General features: G+C 48.0%; 1 protein-coding gene across 1 annotated transcript; it reads right to left on the bottom strand.

Moving 5' to 3' along the window:
- Positions 1 to 8,828: 8,828 nt before the first annotated feature.
- LOC147944117 (uncharacterized) lies at positions 8,829 to 11,765 on the bottom strand. The gene is made up of 2 exons (XM_087512468.1): positions 10,808 to 11,765; positions 8,829 to 9,700 (listed from the first exon to the last, which is right to left on the bottom strand). Exons 1-2 carry the CDS (start codon positions 11,763 to 11,765, stop codon positions 8,829 to 8,831), a joined length of 1,830 nt encoding a protein of 609 aa, XP_087368594.1.
- Positions 11,766 to 12,665: the final 900 nt, after the last annotated feature.

Raw genomic sequence — 12,665 nt, 5'->3', positions numbered from 1 at the left:
AACCCGTGACTCCTCTCTCTCTTCTCTTCTACTCTAACGGCTACAAGGAGAATCTGGAACCTTCTTATGGGCTTTAATGTGACCAGGCCTCCTCACTACTCCATACAATTCGTAGATGATTCGGCCCTATAGCATACTTGTACGGACACCCTTAGCATATTTGTACGGACGACCAATACTTGTTCGGACTAGCATGATCACTTGTCAATACTCCCCCTCAAGCTTATCCAGGTGAAACGGCTAAGCTTGGAACCCATGGGAGATCACCTCATTAAAAACCTTAACATAGAAAACCACACGGGACAAAATTATGCTAAGGAAAAGAGTATGATCTTCCATAGGTTAGGAGAGTTTCTCACGGATGTGTAGGGTCTACTAGTCCAAGCTTGCTGGAGATGTATTCGCAAATTTGAGGACTAGTAGCCTTGGTGAAGATATCCGCCAATTGGTCTTTGCTTGGAGTGTAACACGGTAAGACTACCCCTTCTTCAATCTTTTCCCGCACCTTATGGCAGTCTACCTCAATGTGCTTAGTTTTCTCATGGAAGACCGAGTTGGTTGCTATGTGTATTGCCGCCTTATTATCACAATGCATGGTGATTGGTTGATCAGACTCCACTCCGAGATCCTTATGGAGTCCTTTGAGCCATGTGAGCTCGTTGGTTAGCTTCTTCATAGCCCTATATTCTGACTCGGCACTTGATTGAGATACAACCTTCTGTTTCTTTGACTTCCAGGTTACTAGGTTGCCTCCAACAAATGTGCAATACCCTGTTGTGGACCTCCTATCAATTGTATCACCCGCATAGTCTGCGTCACAACAACCCACAAGTTCAGTGTTTTCATTCTTTCCCATCCAAATGCCTCGCCCCCGACTGCCCTTGAGATAACATAGGATCCGCTCGAGTGTTTGCCAGTCAAAGTTCGTTGGAGCCTTCATGTGTTGGCTAACTTGGTTCACCGTATAGCATATGTCCGGCCATGAGATTGTGAGATAGATAAGTTTGCCCACCAACCTTCGGTAGCGTCCCACATCTTCATATTGCTCGTGCGACTTTTTAACTGGAGCACCAGGTGTTGGCTTCTCCCCCTTTCGCTTGACCTGGTAACCTTCCTCAAGTGGAGTCGACACTGGTTTGGCTCCCATCTTACCTGTCTCATGTAAAAGGTCAAGTGTATACTTCCTTTGAGAAAGAAACAATCCCTCCGGAGAGCGAGAGATTTCTATCCTAAGGAAGTATTTAAGTTCACCCAAATCTTTAATATCAAAGATAGAGTTAAGAAGAGCCTTAGTGGCACAAATACCCTCCTTATCATCACCGGTGATAATAATGTCATCGACATAGACGAGAACGACGACTCGGCCACCGTTGGTGTGGAGAGTGAACAACGTATGATCAGCCTCAGAGCGCTTGAAACCATCCGTGCGTAGGGTAGAGCTAAGCTTGTGGTACCACGCCCTCGGAGATTGCTTAAGACCGTAGATCGCCTTGTGGAGCTGGAGAACTTTACCCGGAGCAACGATGTGCTCTAAACCCGGTGGAGGATGCATGTAGACTTCCTCTGATGTGACCCGAGGACACGGTCACGGTATGATCGCGGTACGGACGCGGCTTGAGCTCTCGGTCAACTTTCAGTCGGTGAAGCTTTTCTCGGCCGAGGTTCTGGGCTTCGGATCTAGGAGAGAATCAAACGAGGGAAACGGAGTTTGAAGGAATTCAAACGAGCCGTTCGGGAGATACGTCGGGAAGCCACGAACGGTTCAATCGGACAGTACGGATGCGGAATGAGCGGGTGAACGTCTTCGAGGGGAAACGATAGCGGGGATGATTTGAAGTGATTCGAGGGGACTCGAGAAAGAGGAAAGAGGACTCGAGTTTAAGAAGAGGACAGATGGAAACGAGGTTAGGGGAAATATGGATGGATCGATTGACGACACAAGAGGTTTGGCTCTCCTCTTGATACGGTCGCTAACAAGGGCGAACCCGGTTCGCGGCTTGTTAGGGTTTTCTCAAGGTTCAATCCCGGATTGAAGAAAGAGAAGAGTGAGACAAGTTTCAAGAATCTCTCTTGAGGAAAAGTTTTATTTTCATACAAGTCTAAGGAGGAACAAGGGCTTAAGGAGAGTTTAAATAGCTAGGTCTAGATAGGAGCTTAAGGACACGCGGATTCATCTTGATCCGCACATCGTCCTTTTGACGTGTCCCTTTTACAAAGAGAACACATCGCCACCTTTTGACTAACACGCTTAGCCACAAACACTCTCCAATGTTCACAAACATAGGATCAAAAGAGAATATTCTCAAGTTCAAAATTAAACCAAAAATAAGAGGGAAAGAGAGATAACCGCCTTGGCCTTGCGCGTGAAGCAACTTAGCCTTTAGGCGTTTTGCGTTTAGCTCCATGCCTCGTTAAAACCTCCTCCGGTAAACCCATTGGGACAAACCCGGAGTGAGGAAAAAGAGTACACTTCCTCGCTTAACGACTTGACCGTCTTCACTCTTGGGTAAGAGTGAAGACTAAGCGGACTGAGCCTTCGGAGTCTTCGTGGGGTGGCTGGTGTTGGACGTAGGTTCGGGCAAATAGGTTGAGCCGCTGTTTGGCCGCCTTTGCTGAGCTCTTGGAACGTGTGGTGGCTCCGGGAAGGATCGTTGGAGCCTTGGCCGCGTCTGAAGAGGTTGCACTGGTCGCGTCCGATGCGTCTTGGTCAGGCGTCTCAGTCGCGTCCGGCGTGTCTTGGTCTTCTTGGCTGAGATCGCGTCCTGCGATCACATCATTCCCTCCCCCTTGAAAAGGTTTTGTCCCCAAAACATCTTCGTCTTCACCTACGTCAAACGGAACGAGGTCAGTGACATTGAATGAGGTGGATGTACCAAACTCACTTGGAAGCTCAAGTCGGTAGGCATTATCGTTGATCTTTTCGATGACTCGGAATGGGCCATCTCCTCACGGGCTGAGCTTGTCCTTGCGTTTCTGTTGGAACCTCTCCGGCCTTAAGTGTAACCAGACCCAATCACCAGGCTTGAACCCGTATGCGACCTCGAACGGCGACCTTTTTGTGGCTGAATGCACCGCTTGATTGTACGCAAACTCGATGATCGGAATGCACTCGAGCCAGGAGCCTTTGTTGCTTGCGATAGCTGTGCGGAGTAAGGCGCCTATTGATCTGTTGACGACCTCTGTTTGTCCGTCGGTCTGAGGGTGAGCCGCGGTGGAGTAAAGTAGTTTCGTCCCGAGCTTGCGCCAACTAGTTCGCCAGAAGTGGCCAAGAAACTTGGGATCCCGATCGGATATGATGGTGCGCGGAACGCCATGAAGCCTTACGACCTGACTAAAGAACAAATTTGCCAATTGCACAGCATCATTGTTCTTATTGCATGGAATGAAGTGAGCCATCTTCGAGAACCTATCAACAACCACCATGATACTATCTTTATGCGCCAAGAAGGGTAGGCCGAGTATGAAATCCATGGAGAGATCGATCCATGGTGCGGTGGACACGGGCAAAGGCATGTAGAGGCCATGCGGGTGAGTTGTCGACTTGGAGGTGCGACAAACTACGCAACGGCCGACGTGCTTCTCCACCATACTTCGCATCTTTGGCGAGTAAAAATGCTCCTTGAGCACGGCCAAGGTCTTGGTGATGCCAAAATGACCCGCTAAACCTCCACTATGGGCTTCACGAACTAGCAACTCCCGGATAGAACCATTTGGTATACACAGCCTTCGACCTCTGAACAGGAAACCCTCGTGAATGTAGAACTCGGTGTAGATTCCCTTCCCATGGTTCTGGAAGCAATCTCCAAACTCAGCATCTCCAGCATAAGCATCTTTGATGCTTTCAAAACCCAATACTCGCGCGTCCATTGTGGTGATTAGTGCATGCCGTCTCGACAAGGCGTCGGCGACTATGTTCTCCTTGCCCTTCTTGTACTTAATGACGTATGGAAATGACTCAATGAACTCCAACCATTTCGCATGACGTATGGAGGTGCTTGAGAGTTTCGTGATCGGTGTGAATCACAAACTCTCTTGCCAATAAATAATGTTGCCAAACCTCCATGGCACGAACGAGAGCGTATAACTCCTTGTCATACGTCGGGTAATTGAGCGTGGCTCCACTAAGCTTCTCACTAAAGTACGCCACCGGTTTGCCTCCTTGAGTCAGGACAGCTCCGACCCCGACTCCCGACGCATCGCACTCGACTTCAAAAGTTTTGTTGAAGTCGGGCAATGTAAGCAAGGGTGCTTGCGTGAGGCGTTTCTTGAGCTCGGTGAACGCCTTGTCTTGTTCCTCTCCCCATCAAAACACGCTATTTTTCTTGATCACGGAGGTGAGAGGTGCGGCGATCGTACTGAAGTCTCGCACAAACCTCCGGTAAAAGCTGGCTAGGCCGTGGAACGACCGGACTTGAGTGATGCTCGCTGGCGTGGGCCACTCCTCTATTGCGCGTATCTTCTCTCCATCGACCTTGAGGCCCTGCGAACTCACAACAAAGCCTAAAAAGACCAATTCATTAGCAGCAAACACGCACTTTTTCAAGTTTGCGTAGAGTTGCTCTTCGCGGAGAGTAAGCAAGACAGCCTCTAGGTGTTTAACATGATCAGTCAAGCTAGCGCTATATATCAATATATCATCAAAATAAACCACTACGAATTTATTGATAAACGACCTCAAAACACGGTTCATAAGACGCATAAAGGTAGAGGGGGCGTTAGAAAGACCGAATGGCATTACCAGCCATTCGTACAAACCCTGTTTTGTCTTGAAGGCTGTTTTCCACTCGTCACCCTCCTTCATCCGAACTTGATGGTAGCCGCTCTTCAGAACGATCTTTGAGAAGACACTGGCGCCGCTAAGCTCGTCTAGCATGTCATCGAGGCGTGGAATGGGATGGCGGTATTTGATGGTGATGTTGTTGACGGCTCGACAGTCAACGCACATCCTCCATGATCCGTCTTTCTTCGGGACTAGAAGCACTGGTACAGCACACGGACTCAAACTCTCTCGGACGTAACCTTGCGCCATGAGCTCTTTGACTTGTCGCTCAAGCTCCTTCGCCTCTTTGGGGTTGACACGGTAGGCTGGCCGGTTGGGAAGCTGCGCTCCTGGAACTAGATCGATCTGATGTTCGATGCCTCTGATCGGTGGTAGGCCTTCGGGGAGTTCTTCGGGGAACACATCGGCGAATCGCTTGAGGATGCCGCGTATGACCTCCGGTAAGGCCTCTAGTGAACCATCAAGACCTGAAAGCAATGCATCTCGAAACAACATCAAAATCACTTGGGCTGAGTCCTTAAGGGACTTTCTAACATCACCATACTGAATCAGGAAATTCTTTTTATCGTTCGAGTCTTTAGACAACTTGTTTTGCATTTCATGTACTTGCGTGGGGCTCAAGGGTTTCAAGCAAATACGTTTGATGTCATGAACGAAAAAGTATTGGTTAGTATGGCCGCAGTGTGTGGTGCGCTTATCAAACTGCCATGGGCGCCCCAATAAGAGGTGGCTAGCTTGCATAGGCACCACATCACAAAGGACTTGATCCTTATACGGACCGATACTGAATGGGACCGTGACTTGTTCCTTTACTTGGATCACGGTCTTATCATTTAACCATCTCAAGCGATAAGGGCGAGGGTGGTTTGTGGTTTCAAGAGAAAGTTTCTTGACAAGACTGGAACTTGCCACGTTAGTGCAAGAACCTCCATCTATGATCAAGCCACAAACGCGACCACTTACAGTGCATCTCGTGTGGAAAATGTTGTCACGTTGGTTGGCGTCATCCGTGGCTACACCGGCGTTCAGGATGCGGCGTATCATGAGCAGTTCTCCAACCTCGGGTTCCGCAACAGCTTCTTCCAGCTCGGTTTCTCCTCGCACCATTTCTTCAGTGGCCTCATCATCGGACTCGATCTCGCCAGCCTCGGTCAGTATCATCGTCCGTGCGTTCGGACAATCACGAGCGTAATGGCCTCTCCCTTGACACTTGAAACATACAATGTCGCGACTCCGGACGTCGGTGGTGTTGCGTCGCGGATCTTGGCGCTCATTGGTGGCCGGCTCCCTAAGTTTGAATCTCGAGTCCGCGCTGGTCGCCTTTGGTTTTTCCGGCAATCGGTTTGATGGCAACGCGTTAGGAGTCCAATTGGTAGCTCCTTGAGTTCGGCCACGAGGCGCAGAGGCGCTCTTCTTCTTGATTTGAGTCTCAATTTGCACCGAGAGATGCAATAACTCCTCAGAGGTTTGATAGGATTGGCGCTCGACCTTGCGTGCAATGCGTTCTTGCAATCCGTCCAAGAACTAAGCCATGAGTGACTCTTCGGAGTCATCGACTTACAACCGGATGCGCAAGTGTTCAAATTCTTCGTAATACTCCTCCACGTTCCGTGCGCCTTGCGTTAGTCGCCGAAACTTCTTCTGGAGCTCGCGGTGGTAGTAGGGAGGCACGTAGCGCCTTCGCATCTCTGCTTTCAAGACCTCCCAAACAGTGATAGGTCGGTCGCGGTTGCGTTGTTGTACAGCTTCCAGTCGATCCCACCAGGTAAGGGCGAGATCGGTGAATTGTGCCACCGCATATTGGACCTTTCGTAGCTCCGGATAGGCATGGCACGAGTATAAGTGGTCCATGCGACTTTCCCATTCAAGATAGGCCTCGGGGTCTGACTTGCCTGCGAACATTGGTGGGACCATCTTGTGGTTCGGCTCGTAACGTCTCGGACCTTCGTCGTCTTGATCATCATAGCGGTGTCGTCGTCTAGGCCTCGGTTCAAAGTCCTCATCGGACTGATCACTCGCCGGCTCGCGTCGTGGTCGCCTCGCGGGTAACGGATCTTCGCGAGGAGGATTCATAAGTTCAATCCTCGTGAGGCGATCAGCTAGTTGCTCTAGGCCGGTTCGTAATGCGGCGAGGGTGACACCAATCTCTGGTGGCGCTGGTAGAATTTCTTCGGCCATCGTACGGACTGGTTGTTGGTGACGTGGCGTGGCTCTGCGGTATAAGTTTGAATTTAAACCTTGCAAAAAGAATACCACACGTGAGTCTCACTCGCTCAAGAGGACCACACAAAGATTCGTTTCACTAACAATGATTGAGGACAGCTATGACACATGCAATCCTATGACTAAAACAAATAAAGCAAAAGCAAAAGTAAAAGTGCTACGCGACAAGAATTGCTTTATGCCTAAGACCGGAAACACAAAAATAAAACGCGTAACTAGCTTTATGGATCCAAAAGTGAACATGCAAGAACACAAAGGAACAGAGATATGAACACGAAGAACTAATGCGAATTCTAACAACCTAAGCGAACGAAAGACAATCCTAAGCATGCACCAAATTAAACCAAAAAGAACAAGCGAGTCCTATGGAGCTAAAAGGTGCAAGCTTTAAACTCAAAGATGGAAACTTTAAAGGAACTGAGAGTTCTGGAAAGAAACAACCTCGTAGGAGCTTTGAAGCTCTGATACCAAGCTGATGTGACCCGAGGACACGGTCACGGTACGATCGCGGTACGGACGCGGCTTGAGCTCTCGGTCAACTTTCAGTCGGTGAAGCTTTTCTCGGCCGAGGTTCTGGGCTTCGGATCTAGGAGAGAATCAAACGAGGGAAACGGAGTTTGAAGGAATTCAAACGAGCCGTTCGGTAGATACGTCGGGAAGCCACGAACGGTTCAATCGAACAGTACGAATGCGGAACGAGCGGGTGGACGTCTTCGAGGGGAAACGATAGCGGGGATGATTTGAAGTGATTCGAGGGGACTCGAGAAAGAGGAAAGAGGACTCGAGTTTAAGAAGAGGACAGATGGAAACGAGGTGAGGGGAAATACGAATGGATTGATTGACGACACAAGAGGTTTGGCTCTCCTCTTGATACGGTCGCTAACAAGGGCGAACCCGGTTCGCGGCTTGTTAGGGTTTTCTCAAGGTTCAATCCCGGATTGAAGAAAGAGAAGAGTGAGACAAGTTTCAAGAATCTCTCTTGAGGAAAAGTTTTATTTTCATACAAGTCTAAGGAGGAACAAGGGCTTAAGGAGAGTTTAAATAGCTAGATCTAGATAGGAGCTTAAGGACACGCGGATTCATCTTGATCCGCACATCGTCCTTTTGACGTGTCCCCTTTACAAAGAGAACACATCGCCACCTTTTGACTAACACGCTTAGCCACAAACACTCTCCAACGTTCACAAACATAGGATCAAAAGAGAATATTCTCAAGTTCAAAATTAAACCAAAAATAAGAGGGAAAGAGAGATAACCGCCTTGGCCTTGCGCGTGAAGCAACTTAGCCTTTAGGCGTTTTGCGTTTAGCTCCATGCCTCGTTAAAACCTCCTCCGGTAAACCCATTGGGACAAACCCGGAGTGAGGAAAAAGAGTACACTTCCTCGCTTAACGACTTGACCGTCTTCACTCTTGGGTAAGAGTGAAGACTAAGCGGACTGAGCCTTCGGAGTCTTCGTGGGGTGGCTGGTGTTGGACGTAGGTTCGGACAAATAGGTTGAGCCGCTGTTTGGCCGCCTTTGCTGAGCTCTTGGAACGTGTGGTGGCTCCGGGAAGGATCTTTGGAGCCTTGGCCGCGTCTGAAGAGGTTTCCCTGGTCGCGTCCGATGCATCTTGGTCAGGCGTCTCGGTCGCGTCCGGCGTGTCTTGGTCTTCTTGGCTGAGGTCGCGTCCTGCGATCACATTATCCTCGGTCAGCTCCCCCTGAAGAAAGGCTTTCTTGACGTCCATTTGACAAAGCTCCCAAGAGAGGTTAGTGGCCAAGGATAAGACGACCCGGACTGTATGGAGTTTGGCCACCGGAGCAAAGGTGTCCGTATAGTCAAGTCAATAGGTTTGAGTGAAGCCGCGTGCGACCAAGCGGGCTTTGTAGCGCTCGATCTCTCCAGTGCTCAGATATTTAATAGTGAACACCCACTTGGAGCTGACAGCCATTTTGCCTTTAGGGAGATCAGCCTCGTCCCAAGTTCGATTCCGGATCATAGCCACCGTTTCATCGTCCACCGCATCAAGCCACTCCTTATTTTGCTTAGCTTCCTCATAGGTTTGAGGAACAAAGTGCTCATCAAGCTTACCGAGGAAGGCAGAGTGATCCGAGGAGATAAGGTCAAGCGAACACACAGCCTGAATAGGGTGGGCGACAGCCTGATTGTTGTAGTAGACTCGTTGATTCTTTAACCTTTCACTACGCCGCGGGTGTTTTAAACGTTCACTGCGCCGAAGTTCAGGTGGAGATGGTGTGGGCTGGCCTGTCTCAGCTGTACTATCGTCAGGTGATTGATCAGGTAGTGTAGTCAAGGCTTCTTCGGGTTGTGTCTCTCTTGGCTCTTGAATATTGTTCTCCGTACGGGAAGGAGAAGCATCATGAGTTCCCGGAGGTTCCGGTAATATTGTAGGCCCATCAGAGGGTAGTTTTGGTAGAGATGCCTCGGGATATGATGGTTTGGTGATGCCCAAATGGTCAAGGAGGAACCGCAAGTTGGCCGCCCAGTCAGTATTGGATTGAGATAAGTCTTTGAGGCCTTCCCAGTCCTTCTTATCATAATACCCTTGTTGTTCAAGAAACTTCACATCTCTAGAGACTAGTGTGCGGCCAGTGATCGGATCGTAACACTTGTACCCCTTCTGACTTGTTGAGTAGCCAATGAACATACTTCTAGTGCTTTTGGCCTGAAGTTTATTCCTTTGTTCTCCGGGCACTAAAACAAAACAAACACACCCGAACACGCGTAAGTTATCAAGAGAAGGTTTAACCTTGTTTAGTACCTCATAGGGTGATATGTCATTTAAGACTTTTGTTGGTGTCCGATTGATCAAGTAGCACACCGTCATGACCGCATCACCCCAAAACCGCTTAGTGACATTCGAATGAAACATCATTGACCGAGCCACCTCCATTAAGTGTTGATTTTTCCTCTCGGCCACTCCATTTTGTTGAGGCGTGTATGGACAGCTGGTCTGTTGGAGGATTCCATGCTTAGCTAGGTGCTCTTTGAGTTTGTGGCTTGTATATTCACCTCCATTATCCGATCTTAGTACCTTTATTTTTGCATTAAATTGATTAGTAACATAATTCTGAAAATTGACAAAGGCATCATAGACTCTATCTTTAGATGGTAACAAGGTGAGCCAAGTATATTTAGATTTCTCATCAATAAAGGTTACAAAATACTTGTTATTATCCCTAGATAGGCAAGGAGATATCCACACATCAGAATGTACTAAATCAAAGCAATGTTCATAAATAGTACTTGATTTAGGAAAAATAGTCTTGCAATGTTTACCAAGAATACAAGACTCACAAGTGGAGTTATCAAACGAAACATTAGGCAACATTAATTCAAATGCACGAGAATGAGGATGGCCTAGTCTAGCATGCCACACATCACTTAAACTACTACTAAGATTTGAAGCAAAAGAAAAAGAATTAGGAGGGCTTGAAGCTTTCTCTAGGACATAGAGATCTCCTCTACCATCTCCTTCTCCAAGAACCTTTCCACTCTTAATATCCTGAAAATGTACACTATTAGGTTCGAAAATCGCATAACAATTCAAAACATTAGTAGCTTTCTTAACCGATAAGAGATTCGAAGTAAATGAAGGCATAAAGAAGGCTTTAGAACTTTTATCAAACAATTTTAGTTCTCCTATTCCTTTAACATGTACTCGATCTCCATTAGCAATAGTAACATTACCTAGTGCCGGTTTTATGTTGTGTATAAGACTAGGGTTACTAATCATGTGGTGAGAAGCACCCGAGTCTACAACAAGTGAAGTACTAGGTTTTGAAGCGAAGAAAGTGGTACCGGAGTCCTTTAGCGTGGCAATGGACTTGATGAGGGCCTCTAGGTCCAACTTTCTCACCAGGTCTCCAAGGGAAGCTGCCATGGCCGTGGCTGCTGCATCTCCTTGATTTGCTGTTCTGGTGCCTTGACCGCTTGGTCCTCCTTGCGATAGGTTGGCCTTGAACTTAGCCGGCTTGAGATGCGGGTGAAGGATCCAACATTTGTCTTTCAGATGGCCCCTCTTCTTACAATGGTCGCATACCATCGCTTTCCGGTCCTCATGCTTGTACACTCCCTTGTTAGCCGTAGCCAAGTCCTCCTTACCGCTAAACAAGCCTAGCGATCCTTGCTCTTTTTGAACTTGAGAACACACATCTTCAAGAGTCGGAAGCTTGTCACCACGAAGGATGTGCTTGATAAGGTCATTGAACGCCGCCGGGTTCAGAGTGAGAAGGAGACCGAAGACCTTGTCTTGTTCCTTTCTTTCATTGAGGATGGCCGGATCTATGGTGCTTGGCCGAAGCATCTCTAGTTCGGCCCAAAGAGACCTAAACTTGCCGAAGTGCTTTGTGAACTCCAAGTCTTCTTGGTGGAGACAGTTGATAGCCTTTTTGACTTCAAATACCCTGGTCAAGTTAGTCACGTTTCCATACACGTTTGCAAGTGTCTCCCATAACTCCTTGGCCATCTCACAGTAAGAGTATGCTTCAAGGATTGGTGCATCAAGCGAATTCTGAAGAATGGCAAGCACGGTCTGATCTTCTTGGAACCATTTGACTTCCTTTTCGAGTTCAGCCTCCTTGTCTTCTTCCTTTCCTTCTTTACCGTCATTCTTGGTGACTTTCTTGGGAAACTGGTCCGTTTCAACGTGAATCCATAGTCCCCGGCCACTCAACGCGGTCTTTGTGGTTCTTTTCCACAACAAGTAGTTGGCCCCCTTTAAGACCACCGGTGTAACAATAGGTTTGGTAGTGTCCATGAGCGAGATTTGCAAGAGATAGAGAGAAAAATAACTAAGAATGTCGAGTAGCGAGTATAGAATATGAGTAAACTGAGAATAGAAGGAGAAAGATTGAAGAAGATAGAGTATAAGAGAGAGTAAGAGTAGGTTTAGAGAATCAAAGATCGAAAAACTGCTCTGATATCATGTTGGGATTTAAGCGGAAGAAGTTGAGAAGGAAAGAATTGTCGGCAAGAAGAAGAATGAGATAAATGTTGTATTCCATAAGTGTGTTATACAAAGGTTTACATAAGACTATTTATACTAAGGGAAACTAGGGCTACACCCTTTACTACAAATCGCATAAAAGAAAAGAGATAAGGAAAGAGAATTGGTTCTTCCCAAGAGTGAAAGCGACCCCTCCTTGTTTCCTTAAACGAAGCACAACCCGTGACTCCTCTCTCTCTCCTACTCTAACGGCTACAAGGAGGATCTCGAACCTTCTTATGGGCTTTAATGTGACCAGGCCTCCTCACTACTCCATACACTTCGTAGATGATTCGGCCCTATAGCATACTTGTACGGACACCCTTAGCATAGTTGTACGGACGACCATTACTTGTTCGGACTAGCATGATCACTTGTCAATAAGTTGGTCACCTTGTGGTCCCTGCTACTACACCCAAAGCATCTCGCACCCCTGTGCCTCGATCTCTGCATATCATCAAACTTCCGCTTTTGCCCATGCGCAGGCTTGCCGCCCTTGCTAGGAACAAAATGCGGCTGAGACTGCTGTGGCTGCACCGAAGAACTGACCACAACAACCTGTGACCTCAAGTCATCCTCTATCCCAGCTGCAACCTCAACCAGCTCCGCTCTCGTAGCATAGCTCCTCACTCTGCACCGAGTCCTCAGATCATCCCGCAGAGCCAACAAGAA

Source organism: Camelina sativa, chromosome 5, assembly GCF_030686135.1.
Source record: "Camelina sativa cultivar CO46 ecotype springtype chromosome 5, ASM3068613v1".
NCBI classification, from domain to species: Eukaryota; Viridiplantae; Streptophyta; class Magnoliopsida; order Brassicales; family Brassicaceae; genus Camelina; species Camelina sativa.
Note: the sequence above shows the minus strand (reverse complement) of the source record. Positions and strands in the feature narration are given on the sequence as shown.

Bases quoted from the DNA above. Each gene is read 5' to 3' on its own strand.
- LOC147944117 (XM_087512468.1), bottom strand. From the start codon at position 11,765: ATGGACACTACCAAACCTATTGTTACACCGGTGGTCTTAAAGGGGGCC. The intron at 9,701-10,807 runs GTACCACTTTCT...GTTTTGTTTTAG, and splicing joins TGCCACGCTAAAGGACTCCG to TGCCCGGAGAACAAAGGAAT.